At 40.0% G+C, this 16,236-nt stretch overlaps 3 protein-coding genes across 3 annotated transcripts in view; 1 reads left to right on the plus strand and 2 right to left on the minus strand.

The window, feature by feature from the left end:
- dos (daughter of sevenless) overlaps nt 1–8,143 on the minus strand; it is a 38,865-nt gene extending 30,722 nt beyond the window's left edge. Inside the window, exon 1 of the mRNA XM_065219859.1 lies at nt 7,013–8,143. Coding sequence (XP_065075931.1) covers nt 7,013–7,087 — 75 coding nt within the window. The 5' untranslated portion in view covers nt 7,088–8,143. The remainder of the gene's footprint in view (nt 1–7,012) is intronic.
- A 258-nt stretch (nt 8,144–8,401) lies between these two features.
- Nucleotides 8,402–10,951, plus strand: Mulk (acylglycerol kinase-like protein Mulk). Its single transcript, XM_065219799.1, has 3 exons — nt 8,402–8,632; nt 9,648–9,783; nt 9,844–10,951. Exons 1-3 carry the CDS (start codon nt 8,523–8,525, stop codon nt 10,912–10,914), a joined length of 1,317 nt encoding a protein of 438 aa, XP_065075871.1. The 5' UTR covers nt 8,402–8,522; the 3' UTR covers nt 10,915–10,951.
- Nucleotides 10,813–12,246, minus strand: LOC135699522 (polyisoprenoid diphosphate/phosphate phosphohydrolase PLPP6). The gene is made up of 4 exons (XM_065219800.1): nt 12,188–12,246; nt 11,895–12,027; nt 11,675–11,830; nt 10,813–11,609 (listed from the first exon to the last, which is right to left on the minus strand). The coding sequence occupies exons 2-4, from the start codon at nt 11,922–11,924 to the stop codon at nt 11,115–11,117; spliced, it is 681 nt and encodes a 226-aa protein (XP_065075872.1). The 5' UTR covers nt 11,925–12,027; nt 12,188–12,246; the 3' UTR covers nt 10,813–11,114.
- Nucleotides 12,247–16,236: the final 3,990 nt, after the last annotated feature.

Consider the following 16,236-nt stretch of genomic DNA (forward strand, 5'->3'; position numbering starts at 1 on the left):
AAAATTCATTTCCTGATACGCTAAAGTCAAATTCGCAATAAAAGTAGTTAAATTGTCGGCTGATTACACGAATTGGCTCATTCTGCGTATAATTTCTGCCTCGTGGCTCCAAAAACAGAAATTCGCGTTGACGAAGAGGTCTCTCAGGAGTATACATATTTAGCTGGGCCAGCAACGTTGGACAGTCGATGTCACCCGTGAGAAGCTTTCCAGCAAACATAGCTTGAGTGACCGTCCGTCGCACCACTAGCGGTTCGATGCCCAGAGGACGGCAACGCTCCTCGTACGGTGGCAGGTTCGATGAGTCACGCCAGTTCAAGAAACGAAGAGCATATCTCACAAACTTTCGTTGAACAGATTCGATTCTAGCGATCCAAGTGGCTTGGAAAGGGCACCATACAACTGCACTTGATTCTAATATAGACCGCACAAGTGAGCAGTAAAGTGATCTGAGGCATAACGGGTCCCGGAACTCATCGGCAATTTTGAAAATAAAACCCAGTTGGCGATTGGCTCGGGTAATGATGTCGTTATAATGGATTTTGAAGGTGAGCCCGCAGTCCAGAGTAACACCGAGATCCTTTATTTGTTCTACACGGGCAATGCAACGTCCAAAGAGCACATAGTCAAACATAATTGGTTCGTTTTTACGGTGATAGAAGATGACGTTGCATTTTTCGATGCTCAGGCCCATCAAATTTCTCGTGCACCAGTCAGCGAAAATACATAGCATACGCTGGAGATCCCAACAGTCCGAGAGGCTTTTGATAATTTTGTAGATTTTGGCGTCATCTGCGTAGAAAAGACGACATCCAGATGGTAACAACAGAGCGATGTCGTTTAAAAAGATCGAAAACAGCAGAGGTCCCAGGTTGCTGCCTTGCGGGACTCCCGAGTTGTTTGAGAAAACATTTGAATCCGTCGCGCCAATCTTGACTCGTACAGAGCGATTCACTAAGTACGATCTGAACCATTTCACAGCCGTAGACGAGACACCTAGTATCTCCAACTTAGCAAGCAGGATTTCATGATCCACCCTGCCAAAAGCGGCTTTTAAGTCCATGTATGCAGCATCAACTTGCCATCCAGCATCCAAGCTTCGCAGACAGTCAGAGGTAAACTGCACCAGGTTCGTGGAAACCGATCGCTTGGGGTAAAAACCATGTTGGTCCGTATCGATATAATTTTTACAGCACATAAACAGAGCATCATTTACAATAATCTCGAAAAGTTTAGAGCAGGCGCACATGGAGGAAATCCCACGATAATTAGCGACATTCCGTTTGTCTCCTTTTTTGTGAATTGGAAACAGATAGGAAAGCTTCCAGCGGGAGGGGAATTCATTTTGCTGTGCCGAGAAATTAAAAAGTCGCGCAAGTGGAAGGCAGAGGTTGACTGCACATCGTACTACAGTTACTACAGTTACAAACGAAAATAACTAGGAAAGCATTGTCAAGTTACTAAAAATTTATAAGTCTTAAATTTTACACTTAGCTGTTGGGCATCAAGCGCCTTCGGTCAGCAAAAAAGGCGGAGAATCTTCGGCGAAGCATATTCCGTGTCAAGTGGAAATCGAACATCGACGCTACTCGGTTGAACACTCGCTGCAAGCCGTAAATAGCGCTCCCTATGCTATAATTAGTTCGAAGAAGTGGAAGTCTCAGCAGTTGCGTAGTGATCGAGGTTGAACACTTGTTGTAGAATTGCTTCGCAGTCGATTCTTCCTTGCAGAGTATCGGCGAAGGTTAAGGCTCTGAAAACATCTCTTCGGATACGTTAGGGCTCGACATTGATCAATTGGCAGCGATTCTCGTAGCTTGGAAGACGAAGTGGGTATCTCCAAGGCAGCTTACGGAGCGCGAAGCGAAGAAAACGTCGTTGAACAGATTCAATTCGCTCGGCCTCATTATTGTAGTTCGGGCTCCAGACAGCAGAGCAGTATTCCAACGTAGATCGTACGAGAGAGCAATAGAGCGATTTCAAGCAGTAAATGTCCGTGAAGTTCTTAGTAATCTTGAAGACAAAGCCTAGCGTTCTGGATGCTTTGTCGACGACATACGATATATGGTGTGAGTCAGTCTAGAAAAACGCCTGTCTTTCACGCAGTGCACCCGTACGATAGTCGTGCCTAGTAGTTTGTAGTTGAAAATAATCGGTTGTTTCTTGCGTGAGAAAGTAATAACTGTACACTTAGCTGGGTTGACTACCAGTCGGTTTAGACTACACCAGTCAGCAAAGATTTCAATCTGATTTTGGAGAAAACGGCAATCGGCGAGTGAGCGGATGCGCAGAAAAACTTTCAGATCGTCTGCAAACGATAATCGTGGCTCTGTGATAACATGGTGAACGTCGTCGAAGTAGAGGAGAAATACCAATGGTCCCAGATGGCTACCCTGAGATATACCGGACTTTGCGCAGAAGCTTGCTAAGCGACAAGTACCCAAAGTTACTGGCGCTCCGTGAGGAAAGAACAAAACCATCTCAAAAGATTTCCACCGATCCCTAGCCTATCAAGCTTAGCGATCGCAATTTCATGGTTCAGCTTATCGAAGGCTGCCGTAAGATCTGTGTAGATAACGTCCGTTTGGGTCCGAGCAATCAAACTGTCTGTGATGTAAGACGTTAGGCACAGCAGGTTCGTAGTTGTAGAACGCCCAGTTATGAATCCGTGTTCGGTTTATACAGCTATTTTATAAGCTGTTGAATGTAAAACATACATTATAGGAAATGTTTCATCGTTTTTTAAAAGATGTTTGCACTTACGATTTTCAAAGGGCGTATTCACGCACAAATGCGCCCATTGATTTATTTTTTATTTTGCTTAAAATTTCAGAAGTACCTGGTGTACTCAATTTTAATTGAGTTTTTTTTTTGTTCTACAATAACGGTCTGAGGAGCATCGTGATATTACGAAACCTAAGAAATAAGTATTGCAAATGCAGATACACAGCCAGGAAGGCTCTGAGAAGGCAAATATTACTTAATTAAATTATTTTGAAGAACTTAATAACTATACATTCATAAATTGAAATATTTATGTGTCTAATTTGTTAAAAATTTACGAGAACTGCAATTAGCCGTGACATGCTATCTCGTGGAAACTCAACGGAATGGGACAAACGACAGCTCATACTGAAATATATATGTACTTCTATAGAGCGGTTCCATATCATTAAAGCAACGAGTAGTTTTCATCTTTTTTGATTTGCATGAAACCTTGCATACAAGTTTTTGGGGAAGAAAAACGCCGTTTTGCATACTTGGTTCGCCATTTTGAATCTAGCCTTACTTATGAGAAGGGCCTATGAAAAATGCACATGATATCTTCAAAAAATTGTATCTCGGAAACGGTTTGTCCGATTGGTTTGGTGTCTTGGGCGAAGTTTTAGACAATTGTTGGTGTTATATGGAAAAAATATGCACGGTAAAAAAAAAGTTTGGTATTTGTGTTTTGAACTAAAATATAAATTTCCCCTTTAAAGTGACATGTCAATAATTTTTTTATTATCCTTATGTTATAGCTGACTAAAAATGCTATCTAGTGCACAGTAGGTTGTTCTGGAGAAAAATAGGTTACGATGAAAAAAATTGTTTTTTAAAAAAATACAATTTTCAAAAAAGCTATTAAAAAAGTCAAAAAAGTTTGTCACCCTAATTTTATGAAAGAACATCAAATTTGCCAACAAAAAGTACTTCGGTAACATTTTTCTAAGATGCACCGTTTAGAAGATATTACTGATTTAATATTGTTTTTTTTTTGATAACTTAATAAGTTTTGGCCCTTTTCGGATGTACTCCGTGTTTTTCCAGTTTCAAAAGTATTTTTTTTTCGGAAAGATTGGAAAATTTTGAGTTAAAATGACACTGACAGCTTAAAGATTCGAGTGAAATTCTCTGCCTTAAAAGTATTTTGAAAAACAAGTTACAAAATCCCATTATCAGGAACAATGATTTCTTCAAGTGATTTTTGGTGCGTTGTGCTGAAAATGTGCATTCAACTCTTGCATATCGCCTAACAGTTTAATCCATTTAAACTGGATGTGTTTATACTGTGCATATTTTCTCTCTATTGCCGAACATCGCCACAGACATCAAACCGATGAGACAACTCGATTTCGAGATACACCTTTTTGAGAACTGCAAATGTAAGCTCCTCAATTAGCAAGATTCAAAAGAGCGAATTAAGCTTATTTTTCAGGGATGGTGATTGTGCGCAATAAAAAATAACATTATATGTTGGATATCATCAGTTTATTTTTATTCCTGTATTTTTATAAAATTATTGTTTGCACAACTTTCTTAACAATATTGAATATTTTGGCATCATTGTCAGGACAGTTTGAATAAAGCTTTGCCTTTATTGTATTTTCTGATAGAGGAAGAAATGAGTGGAATTTTAGAGTTCCTTGAATTGTTTTTGCATTATTATATTGATTATTTAGCTGCAAAGACATATTTTCGTATTCTTCTGTAGTAGAATAACAAAATGACAACTTTGTAAGTTCTTCTTCTTTTCGTTTGTTTGCCCAATTAAACAACTCTCTTGCAGTCTTTATCGGGTGTTCGCGTTCTTTGGCTAAACTTGCTCTGGTAGCCATGCGTTTTATCGTACCTCCAATAGCATCGCATGGACCTTTTCCGTGCGATGTTGCGAAGAAATGCCATTCAGCGTCAATACCATACTTTGACTTTTCCAGAGCTTGAACCTTGAGATGAATCAAATATATTATCTCTTTCCTTTCTTGCATCTGATGCCATATTTCTACTGGTTTTAAATTCGTCTACAATTTTTTGTACTGACCATGATTTTGGCAACAATGATAAAATTGATAGTTTTTCTTGCCTTGTGGCTGAATTTAAAAATTTAATTTTCATGTTTTCTATGACTTCATCAAACTCGTTTGCTTTTTCTGTTTTAGCGTCTAATTTAAAAAGAATTCTTCGTACACCTTCGACGATTTCAGCGCACTTTTTTTCAGGATAGTGAACATTTTTAACCTTACCTAAATCTATAGGCGAAACACGAATAGCTGCTATTCCTCGGTTGAATATTTCGACGTCTACAGGCATCGTGAAGTCTTCATTTGATTTAATTGTGCTTAGCGTTGACTCTGATGGTATCGTGACCAAACTTTCAACAGTTGGCATCCTTGAGCCGCCGGCTACGCTTTGTTCCTCGTTTTGGGTGAGGTGAGCTCTTGAATCAATATGTAGACGGCAAGACGAACAAACACGAAAATCCTTGGTGTTCAGTGTGGATACCTTGGAAAATCCAATTGATTTTAGTTTTTGGATGATACCATCCGTGAGATATCGCAGCTCTTTTGAACACTGAATGTCTTTGAATGGGCGAATACACCTTATTTTACTCATTTTGTAATCTGTAACATAGAAAATATTTTCCAATTGTTAGTTTTGTACGAAAATATCACAAAACATATAATTAAAATGTGTATTTAAAAATTACCTTTGCACCAAAACGTGTTACACTTTCCTTTATTATGTTATCAAACAACACTGGATCTCGTTCAAAAACACAGGATTATGAGCTGAAATTACTATAATCACTATGCTACTAGCAACCTTTCTGCATTTACTGTTTGGTTTTCCCTAGTAGATACTGGATGAATTCAGAACCGAGTCAGACATTATTATACAGCTCACGGGTAGAAATCATAGAATGCTGGGTAAAGACTGTTGGAAGATAGGTAGAGTTGAACGCTCAGGTATCGTCGAACCTTCAGGTACGAGTTTGGAGAGTTGGAGCGAGGTAGATTTGCTGGCGTAGGTATATTGTTATTGAAGAAGATTGTAAATTGTATATACCTGGAATGAATAAAGAGTGCGGCGGTTGTTGATTGAGGTATCAGTCGGCAGCCCTCTAGTATGATGGAATGTGACTACTGCGTTCTTTTTATTTATTATTAAGGAACGGTCAGCGACGGAGCTAGCCTCGTTATGGCCAGCGTTATGGTCACCAACTGTACGTAGTACAGCTAACTGGTATCTGATTACCTGTATCTAATACTTGTTAGCACGTTTTCAGCACAACGCACCAAAAATCATTTGAAGAAATCATTGTTCCTGATAGTGGGATTTTGTAACTTGTTTTTCAAAATACTTTTAAGGCAGAGAATTTCACTCGAATCTTTAAGCTGTCAGTGTCATTTTAACTCAAAATTTTCCAATCTTTCCGAAAAAAATACTTTTGAAACTGGAAAAACACGGAAAACATCCGAAAAGGGCCAAAACTTATTAAGTTATAAAAAAAAACAATATTAGATCAGTAATATCTTCTAAACGGTGCATCTTAGAAAAATGTTACCGAAGTACTTTTTGTTTGCAAATTTGATGTTCTTTCATAAAATTAGGGTGACAAACTTTTTTGACTTTTCTTAATAGCTTTTTTGAAAATTGTATTTTTTTAAAAAACAATTTTTTTCATCGTAACCTATTTTTCTCCAGAACAACCTACTGTGCACTAGATAGCATTTTTAGTCAGCTATAACATAAAGATAATAAAAAAAATACTGACATGTCACTTTAAAGGGAAAATTTATATTTTAGTTTAAAACACAAATACCAAACTTTTTTTTTACCGTGCATATTTTCTCCATATAACACCAACAATTGTCTAAAACTTCGCGCAAGACATCAAACCAATCGGACAAACCGTTTCCGAGATACAATTTTTTGAAGATATCATGTGCATTTTTCATAGGCCCTTCTCATAAGTAAGGCTAGATTCAAAATGGCGAACCAAGTATGCAAAACGGCGTTTTTCTTCCCCAAAAACTTGTATGCAAGGTTTCATGCAAATCAAAAAATACAAAAAATAAAAACTGGAAAAATTTCCCACTTGTTCGTGGAACCGCTCTATAGCTCTATCTGCTCCGGAAAATTCGGTGACTGTGAGAACGAATGTGGGAGCACACAAAATAGGCAAATATAACACCATATAAACCTCACCCGAAAAAATAAATACAAGGCGATACAGGGAAAAGTGACTCACCGCTCGCCAGATTCGCTTCGTCGGAGGCGATTTGATCAACCAGCCTTCGTGATAGACCTCTTTATTCGTCGTCATCTGGTTGCTGCCGTTTCTGTATACTCTTCCTCTCCCGGTCCCGATCCCGATCCAACCCAGCACCGACTTTCTTGTTCTCGTTTTTGCGTGTGATTCTAACGATTTACCAACGCAAACAACAGTCAAACGATAGAGTGATGATGATGGAGAAGAGAACAAAATCTTCCGGGAGATTACTCCCCTCTTCTACTTGTTGCTCTGCTCTGCCGGATGGCCCCCACACCCTAAATATTCTGGAACAGCAACTCACAGCAGACACAGTCCGAACTTTGTTGTTGGAACACAATTTATTTGCCTTCGTCTTCGAGTGTAATTGGATTTTTTTTTCTGCTTCACTGGAGTTTTCCACCAGCTGCTGCTGCTGTTGCTGCTATTCGTTTACAACAGAAGCGTATAAAACACCAATCCAACAAAGCAAGCCGATTGAGAATTTTCCTTTTTCAACCAACTTGGCTACTATGATGCTGCTTCTTTTTACTGCTCCACGGACAGGCGAGGAGCAATTTGCATTCAACTTCTTCTTGTTTCCTGGCGTTTCCCTTCCACACAGCTCCGCCCTTTTTCTTCAATATTTTCACTCTCAGATTTTTTTTTTTTTTCGCCTTTTTTGATATCACAAAATTTTTACTTCCCAGAAAACTATAACCGTACGATAAGGCACTTCTTTCTTTGGGTAAGTTCTTTCTTGACTTCCGCCTCGCACTCACACGCACTTGTCGCTCCCTCAATCCAAGCAACCCGAGCTGTTTTTTTTTATGTCGATATGCTGCTGAACTCTGAAGGGAACTTGTTTTTTTTATCTTTGTACAACAAGAAACACTCCGAGGCAAAAACACGATAACACAGATTCGTTTGCAAACAACGAAACAAAAACACTGGCTTTCGAACCTTCACTTTTAAATTATTAACATTTTTAAGCACAAATTTTGGTTGAGAAAACATACAAAGAACAGATTTTGGTAAAACAGTGATCCGCGGCGGGTGGAGCAAGCCAACCAGCGGAAGATAGAACTCGAACAAACTGAACCCGAAGATGGCGATGAGATTTCTGTCTGCTAGCTTTTTTTTTCTTGTTCGCTGCTTGCGCTGGAGTAACGATTCTTTGCGCGGGTTGGTTGGAGGGGGTGGAAGGTCGAAAGGCGGTGCAAAAGGGAAATGTCAAAAATACGCACGAACGTGGCAGTGCTCCCAGTTGATACAAAATGGCGTAGTAATGGCGTGGTTGTTTCTGAAGGGGTTAAGCAGTACGCGAATCGGAAGAATCAAAACAAACTGCGGTGTGTCAAATCGTGTGTCGGAGGCGAAGAAATAAATCGCAATCACGCTGATCTTGTGCAACAATCTCGAGGAAAAGTTCATTATTTTATGTTTCGGGTTAATTTACCGGAAAAATATATGCAATCAAGTGAACAAAGTGTGAAATAAGCTAGAGGAGATGGCATTCATCATCCGTTTTGCCAAGGGCGTGAGGAATCACTGGAAAAAGTCGACCGTCTTGGCTGGCGCCGTGGCTTACGGAGTTTCATACTCGCACGAGAAATATGAGTGAGTATTTGATAAGAATTAACCTATTTATGTATGGAATAATATTGGTTTTAGGAAGTGTTAGATACCCAGAGGAAAGTAAGATTTTTATTTAAAAATTGAGGAGCCTTTCTACTAGTTTTAATACTACTTTGCAAAGAACCTTCGATTTACTTGGATCGATGTACAAGCGGGAATGCTTTAGTCTCGGCTTTAATTGGTTGGTTTGAAATAAAAATGTAGTAAATGTAATCTCCCTCACGTATCCTGAGCACCTCCAATAGTGTAAAGAGTCAACGTAAAAGCTTTGCATCCTGAGCGCAGTGTGGTCAAGTCTACGAATTTTTAGACCAGAACATTCTACAGATTTTTCAGATTGTAATGGATTTTTTTTTTAATTTCCTTTCTTTTGTTATCTTTTTGAATGAAGGTTTTTGAAAAAAAAGGCATTATACCCCGTAAAGACTATGGCTTATATCATGTAATATAGGCTGTCTTGCAATGAGCACTCATACATAGGATTTCCAGTGAAAACTAGATGTATGAGTGCTCATTGCAAGACAGCGTATATCACGTGATATACGCTGTAATGTGAACGGGGCATTAGGCAAAACGCTAGTATAGCTAAATTGATCATTAGGCAGAATATAAGAAATTAAGCTTCATTTTTCCAGTCTCAAGAAATACACTCTATATAATGTTTTCCATAGATTGCGAAGCTTTGGACGTGTTCAGATAATCAGGCTTGCAAAAAATGGTGAAAAGCTAAGAAGACAAAGATCTTGTGTTACCATAATCGCACCCTTAAATAATCGATAGTTGCTATTCATTCCAATTTCTGGTTAAAAACATACAGGTTCAATTTTATGGTGGTATCACATTTCCCGGAAGTTTTCCACCGAACCGTGCTAACGAAAATGTTTAAGCGCGACGCCGAATAACCGTCCTTATCTTAAGAGTCCCCCTGAACTCCTTCGTATTTCGTCTTCCAGTTTTGGAAAAAATGAAAATTACAAATCCATAAACTTCATTACAGAATCAAACAACTTATGCGTCACTACTGCACCGAAGCATCCAAGTACGGTGATGTTCTGATCGGCACCAACGAACGACTTCAGAAGGTACTGGTCATTGTGAACCCAGCTGCCAATCGGAAATCTTGCGAGGAAGACGTAAGTTATTGCTGTTATACTCTGTTGCAGCTGACCTTATCCGTTTCTTTCCCACCGCAGTTCCACGACTATTGTGAACCCATCCTGCACCTGGCGGGCTTCGAAGTCGACGTCGTGAAAACCGATTCCGAGGGCCACGCTCGTCGCTATCTGGAGGAACTGGCCACCCTGCCGGATGCGATCGTCGTTGCCGGTGGCGATGGAACCGTGTCGGAGGTGGTCTCCGGTCTGAAACGCCGAACAGATGGTGCCGAGTGTCCGATTGGGGTCCTACCGGTGGGACGCACGAACGGTTTGGCTACGGCGCTGTTCCGAACTAGCGACCAGACTACAACGCTTGAGAATGTCCGGGCAATGGCAAATGCGGCCTACGCCGTCGTGGCTGGGAAGAAGGAAAAGATGGATCTGATGAAGATTGAAGTGCTGCCCAATGAGATCGACGAGACGGTACCGGAGAAGCCGGTTTACGCTTTAGGAAGTCTTCAGTGGGGAGCGTTTCGGGATATTCTCGCCCTGAGGGATAAGTACTGGTACACGGGCTCGTTGAGGGATTACACGGCTTTCCTGTTCAATGCATTCGATGGAAAGCACACGTGGAATTGTAAGGCCAAGGTGACCTACACGGAACCCTGCCAGGGATGTAGCAAGTGTTACAAAGATAGTCAGCAGGAGCAGCAGCCAAAGAATGAGCCAGCCAGAAGGTGGTGGTCGGTGTTTTTGCCCAGAGCGAAGACCACGCCAGGCGTCGATTATTCCAAGGTGGTGAACGAAAGCTGCTCCGTTCCACATGAGCTGGAAGTGGATCCTGCAGAATTGGTCTTGCATACGACAAACTCGCAGATGGGATCAAAGGAAGGTACAGATTCTAAGCTATGTGTAAAAATTGGAAATCCCGTGGATTCGACGTTTAGCTTTCTGGGAGACAGCTGGTCCAGGATATGGAACCGACGGTATACCGAATGTCCCACGGAGAAGAGCATAGAAGCTAGGACTGTGTATTTGATTCCGGAAAAGTTGAAAGTCGATGACAGTGACAGTGAGGCGTACTATTCCATTGACAACGAGGCGTACGAAGTAAGGCCGGTTCGAGTGACGCTAGTGCCGAGGTCGGTGGAAGTGTTCACGTTTTAGGAAATTACGTTGATGTTAATAAAGGCTTACAATGTAAGTACGATTTTTGTAAGTGTTGATGACATTGGCCTTTCTCAAGGATCACTAAATTACTTAGTCGTCCAGAGCTATGGCTGCAACTTTATTTCTATGGTACTGCTAGCGAAAACATGATGATGATTATCCATTACATAAGCGTCAAAATCTTTCTTTGGAACCTCCTAAACTCCGTACTCCGCACCGGACATCTTCTCATCGGTCATGTAAGAGATCACCCAAACGCAACTTTCCTGATTGAGCCAGATGATGGAAATCAGGAAAGCGTTCAGCAATCCCACGAAGATACCGGCGATGACATCAAGAATGTGGTGTCTATACAGAAGCAATCTGGACAGGCACATCGAAACGCACCACGCCAGTAGCGGTGGCCACAGGACAAATGTGACCGGGTCCAACCAAGTCAAGAAGGTGACAATGTAGACAGCTCTGGATACGTGTCCTGACGGGAAGCTAAACTTGTCTGGGCCAATGCAGAACGGATCATCGTTAACGGCCGGCCGACGGCGGCGAGTTGCTGCTTTGATGACAGCCACAATAACGATATCCGTGAGAAGACCAATGAACAGGTTCACCTGCATCTGATACCATTCCGGCTTGTCAATCATCCAGCAGAAGGCAAGCCATCCCGACAGCCAAGCTATGCCGTGGCATGAATACTGAAATAATGTGCATATTTCATAATCTTATCAATCCAAACAAAAAGCCAATCATCTAATCCTACCTCCAAAATCTTACAGTGCGTCCTCAGCGATCTGAGAGCAATGAAATTCAACATGAAGCTGACGAACCGTTTTGTCATGATAACGTCCCATTCCAACAGCTTTTTCAGTGCCGGCGGAATGTTCCGACCACCCTCCATTCTCGTCCGGTTATCCACCTATTGATATCTCGAACAATTATCTATCTATAAACAGCTGATGATTCATATTTGCTCAACTTACACTCTCCTTCTGCTGTGGATTTTGCTTCATCTTGGTTTATTTTTGAATCAGTTCAACAACAAGAACGATAACTTCCAACGCACCACCGGGCTCTTGGCTTGACTCACCGTCACCGATTGGGATCTTTTCTAATCTGAAGAAATACAGGATTGAGATTTAGGTTGTATAATTTGGCGTTGATAAGATTCGTCGCAGCGAATTAAAGTACGGTGAAAAGTAAAATAAGTGCAATGCAACACTTATCACGCTTATCACCAAAGATTTCCGAATATAGACAAAGTTTTAATATTTACCTCTTACGATGCGGGGCCAATTGGATGAGATTCCAAAATGTTCGTCTTCGAAGTTCAGAGAAAAAAAAAAGAAACTGAAGATAAGCGAACATGAGAAACGTCAAAGTCAGGAAAACAAAAAATTGCCCTTCAGAAGTTTTTTCCTTGGAAAGGGGTCGCCAGAAGGTTAATCGCTTCACGGTAGCTTGTACACAGCAAAAAAAATGTAATATCAATCAATGTAATATCAATCAATGTTATTCAAGCTGATGTATGTATGAAATAATGATGTAATAGCAAAAAGAAGATACAATATTACATCAATGGATGTAAATTTGTTCGCAAAATCGATGTACATCGCACAACCGATGGATTGACCTGGTTGCAGCAGTTTGGATGTAATATTCAACAACTTTTTTTTTCTGTGTAGCACCTCAATCAATCCACATTGGGTTTAAGGGTATAAGCAACAATCAATACGAAACTAACGATTTTAAATTGGCTCACTACTTGACTAGCCTATTGGTCCCAAGCAAACGATTAGCGTACCCCATTCTAGTCGAAATTCTACTACTACACAATGTTTGTTTTGATTCGGTATGAAAGTTTGACAGATAAAATGAGGGGTTCGTGGATTTTCCTATGTTACGAGGGGTGAATCGACTAGCTTGGGACCGAAGAGAGTACCAGAGCTGAGCCAAAAAGTTGAGCCCGTTATTTCGGGACCTTCAAGTCTTAGAGTTACCTCTATGGTATAAGGCATTTTACGAGACGTTTCAAGTCAGCTGTTTTTTTCTGTTTACCTATTTTGACGTTTACCATCGGGCCGATTTGTTGACATATCACAAACAAAATCAAAACAAAAACATCAGACGTAAACAAGAACAATGCCTCGAGCGCGTTCGAGTGGCCCGCCAGGAACTGTCATCAAGACGTCACGTAAAATAGCTTATTGAGTGTACTGAGGTATTTTTTTTTCCTTGAGTATAGTCAATATTGTTTTCCGTGCTGAGCACCAATGCTACCGACGCCAGGGAGGCAGCTCCCACACCTGGACTCTACCTATCGACTCATCAACTCATTAACCGGGGACCAACGGCTTTACTTCCCTTCTGAAGGAAGGCGTGATCAGAGATGTTATGCCTCAGAACATCCCGGCGGCGCTGACTGAGATTAAACCCAGGCCTGCTGGGGTGAGAGGTAATCACGCTTACCACTACACCACCGGCGTCGCTGCGTATTGAGGTAAATGCGTATTAGTAATCTGCATTAAAATGGAACCGAAATCCAAAATTTCATCAATTTTGGTACACTGGAACTATTTTAAATAAGTACGATTACATAAGCGAAAATCACCATCTTGGTGGGACTTTGTATGGGAGTGAGCTGTCATCGAATAGATGTAGTGTCAACGATCAAAAATTTAAATCTTAATTAAAAAATAGAGATGAATGTCTACGGGATCGATAAAAATATTGTTGTGTTCAGAAAACGAAGCTCTATCAGATGATGTATAAAAATCGGTAAATTTTTCGAAGTTAAACAACCCAATTGTTCTCAAGAAAATCGATAACGGGAGAAATTTCCAACTGATCTGTGTTTTGAGGTATATACAGGATACGCGGTATATACAACAATCAATACAAAACTATCGATTTGAAATTGGCTCACTACTTGACTAGCCTATTGGTCCCAAGCAAATCGATTAACGTACCCCATTCAAGTTGAAATTCTAGTACTACACTATGTTTGTTTTGATTCTCAATGGAAGTTTGACAGATAAAATGAGGGGTTCATGGATTTTCCTAAGTTTCGAGGGGTTCATCTATTAGCTTGGGACCGAAGATAGTACCAGAGCTGAGCCAAAAAGTTAAGCGCATTTCTTCGGGACCTACTAGTCTTAGAGTTACCTCTATGGTATATATATGGATGTGGTGAAGGAAATCCCCACGTCATTACATTTCTTCAATCGCAAAGAAAATATATTTTATGATGGCAACAAAGATAAAGTACGTATGCTGGTGTAGTGGTGGAAGGTGCGTCGCTAGTCATTAGCGACCAGGAAACGGACACGGGGTTGGAGATGTTGAATGAAAATAACGAAATGGACGTGACGACCCCGACGGCCAACGAGAGTAGCGGAGAGCATGCAACGGGAAACGACGTTCAGAAGCAGCAGCAGCGGTCACGGTTCGGGTTCAATGAAAATGAGGAACAAATTCGGGAATGAAAGAAGTTGCGTGCACGGGAGAAGATCGCTTTGTCACCGCTTCGATCGCCACCCAGAAAAATCCCATGCAAAAATGCATTTTTATATCTTTTTTTTTTGTATTTTGGTATTCCATGTTACTCGGCTCCGCTAAGTTATTTTTATAACATTTGAGCCTGCCAAATAAAAGAAATTAAAAAAAAAACCAAAGAGGTAACTACTGCACACAAAAAAACAAAAATTGTTTCAATAAATATAATGCATTTTTAAATTGAAAGTTTCCAAAAATCCGTAGTTTCAACTACGAAAACATTTAACACTAAATGGATCCTTTTGGATAGAAAGTGTTTCTTTCACTTTCGACTTGTAATTCTAAAAGTAAAATTTTTCAATAGAAAAGTTGTTCAACTTTCAAAAATATGTCGTCATAGCACGTTTTCACTGGCAGCACTGAGCCTTCATTTGCCACCTTTTTCGATAGGCAAAACTACATTGCGAAGTTAGCCGTCTACTGCAGAAAGTTGGGTCAAAAAACAAAAAAAGTAAGTTAAAATCTGTTGGAATCATTGTTGTTTCCCAAATTTGTTTATTACGAACATTATTTTCCTAACAGAACTCCCATCCAACGGACTGCTTTCCCGAAGTAGGACATTTGTGGAAATAGATTTCGGCCATCCTGGAGGATTTGGAAACGCAGCGACTATCGTTCAAAGAGGTAAGTAGCAGTAATATTTATTTGCAAGTTTATTGGTTGGTGCAACTGAATGTTATTTTAGATTCCAAAATAGTGCTAAACTGCGATCTGCATTGAAAACCACCTGTATTAACGTTCCGGTAAAATTGATGGAATGAACTCGCTGTATCAGCTGAAACAATAGATCTAATGTGGCTGTTCCGCTGGGGAAAATGACCAAGTTAACAAGAACCTCCATCCTTGGAAAGGTTTTGGGAACGCATCATGAAGGCTCCGTTTCTCACCGCCTTCATGTCGATCGTCGTCATCTTAAAACTCGGCAGCAATCTATGGTGGTTGCATAAAACGTTTGTTTTTAATTGTTAATTGAATTGGTAAATATACATAATTATTGAAAATGATAAAATATATGAGTTTGGATACTTTCTCTTCAGTTATGAGAACTAGTTCTTTGAAAATTACTCTAATTTGATGTAAAAATTGTATATTCTTGCTTTGAAACCAGCATCTTTTGGTGTGCAACAATTCATACGTCAGTTTAAAAACCTTGGTTTTTATTTTGACAGTTCTACAATTTGATTTCAATTTTGCAACTTTTAAAATTAACAAGAAGGGAAACATTTGATTTGAAAGGTAACACATTTTTATATTGAAAGCTCGGGACTTTCTACCAAAAAGAACCAATGCAAACTTTTAATTCTACCAATGGTTTTTTTTTTCAATTCTATTAACGATTATATATATTGTGTTCCTTATTAAAAAATCACATTATATGATTTTAACAAAAATGAACAAAGAACCCATAACGTAGACACAATATATACTTCCGGTTCCGGTATGGATATGCGGGTATCACGCGGGCGTTTTTTTTTTTAAACTTTATTAGGGAGATTTTTAGCCTTTGGCTAGTTCATCTCCAAAATCATGCGAGCGTGTTGAAACCGTACACGGATAGAAATCTCCTTATACCTTTTGGCAAATTTCCATTGCTGATTATTCATAAATTGTATAAGTCGACTAATAAGCAGACGCCTTGCAAAAAGTTAATAAAGATCATGTGTCAAATGAAATGTATAAGCGGTCACACATACCTTTTAAGCATTCTAATAGGACCTATGTGGTTTGTCTTATGGAATGTATAAGGCTGATGCTTTGGCAAAAATGTAT

This window comes from Ochlerotatus camptorhynchus, unplaced genomic scaffold (assembly GCF_037179485.1).
Source record: "Ochlerotatus camptorhynchus isolate MF236.1 unplaced genomic scaffold, CSIRO-AGI_Acam_v1.1 ptg000112l, whole genome shotgun sequence".
NCBI lineage: Eukaryota > Metazoa > Arthropoda > Insecta > Diptera > Culicidae > Ochlerotatus > Ochlerotatus camptorhynchus.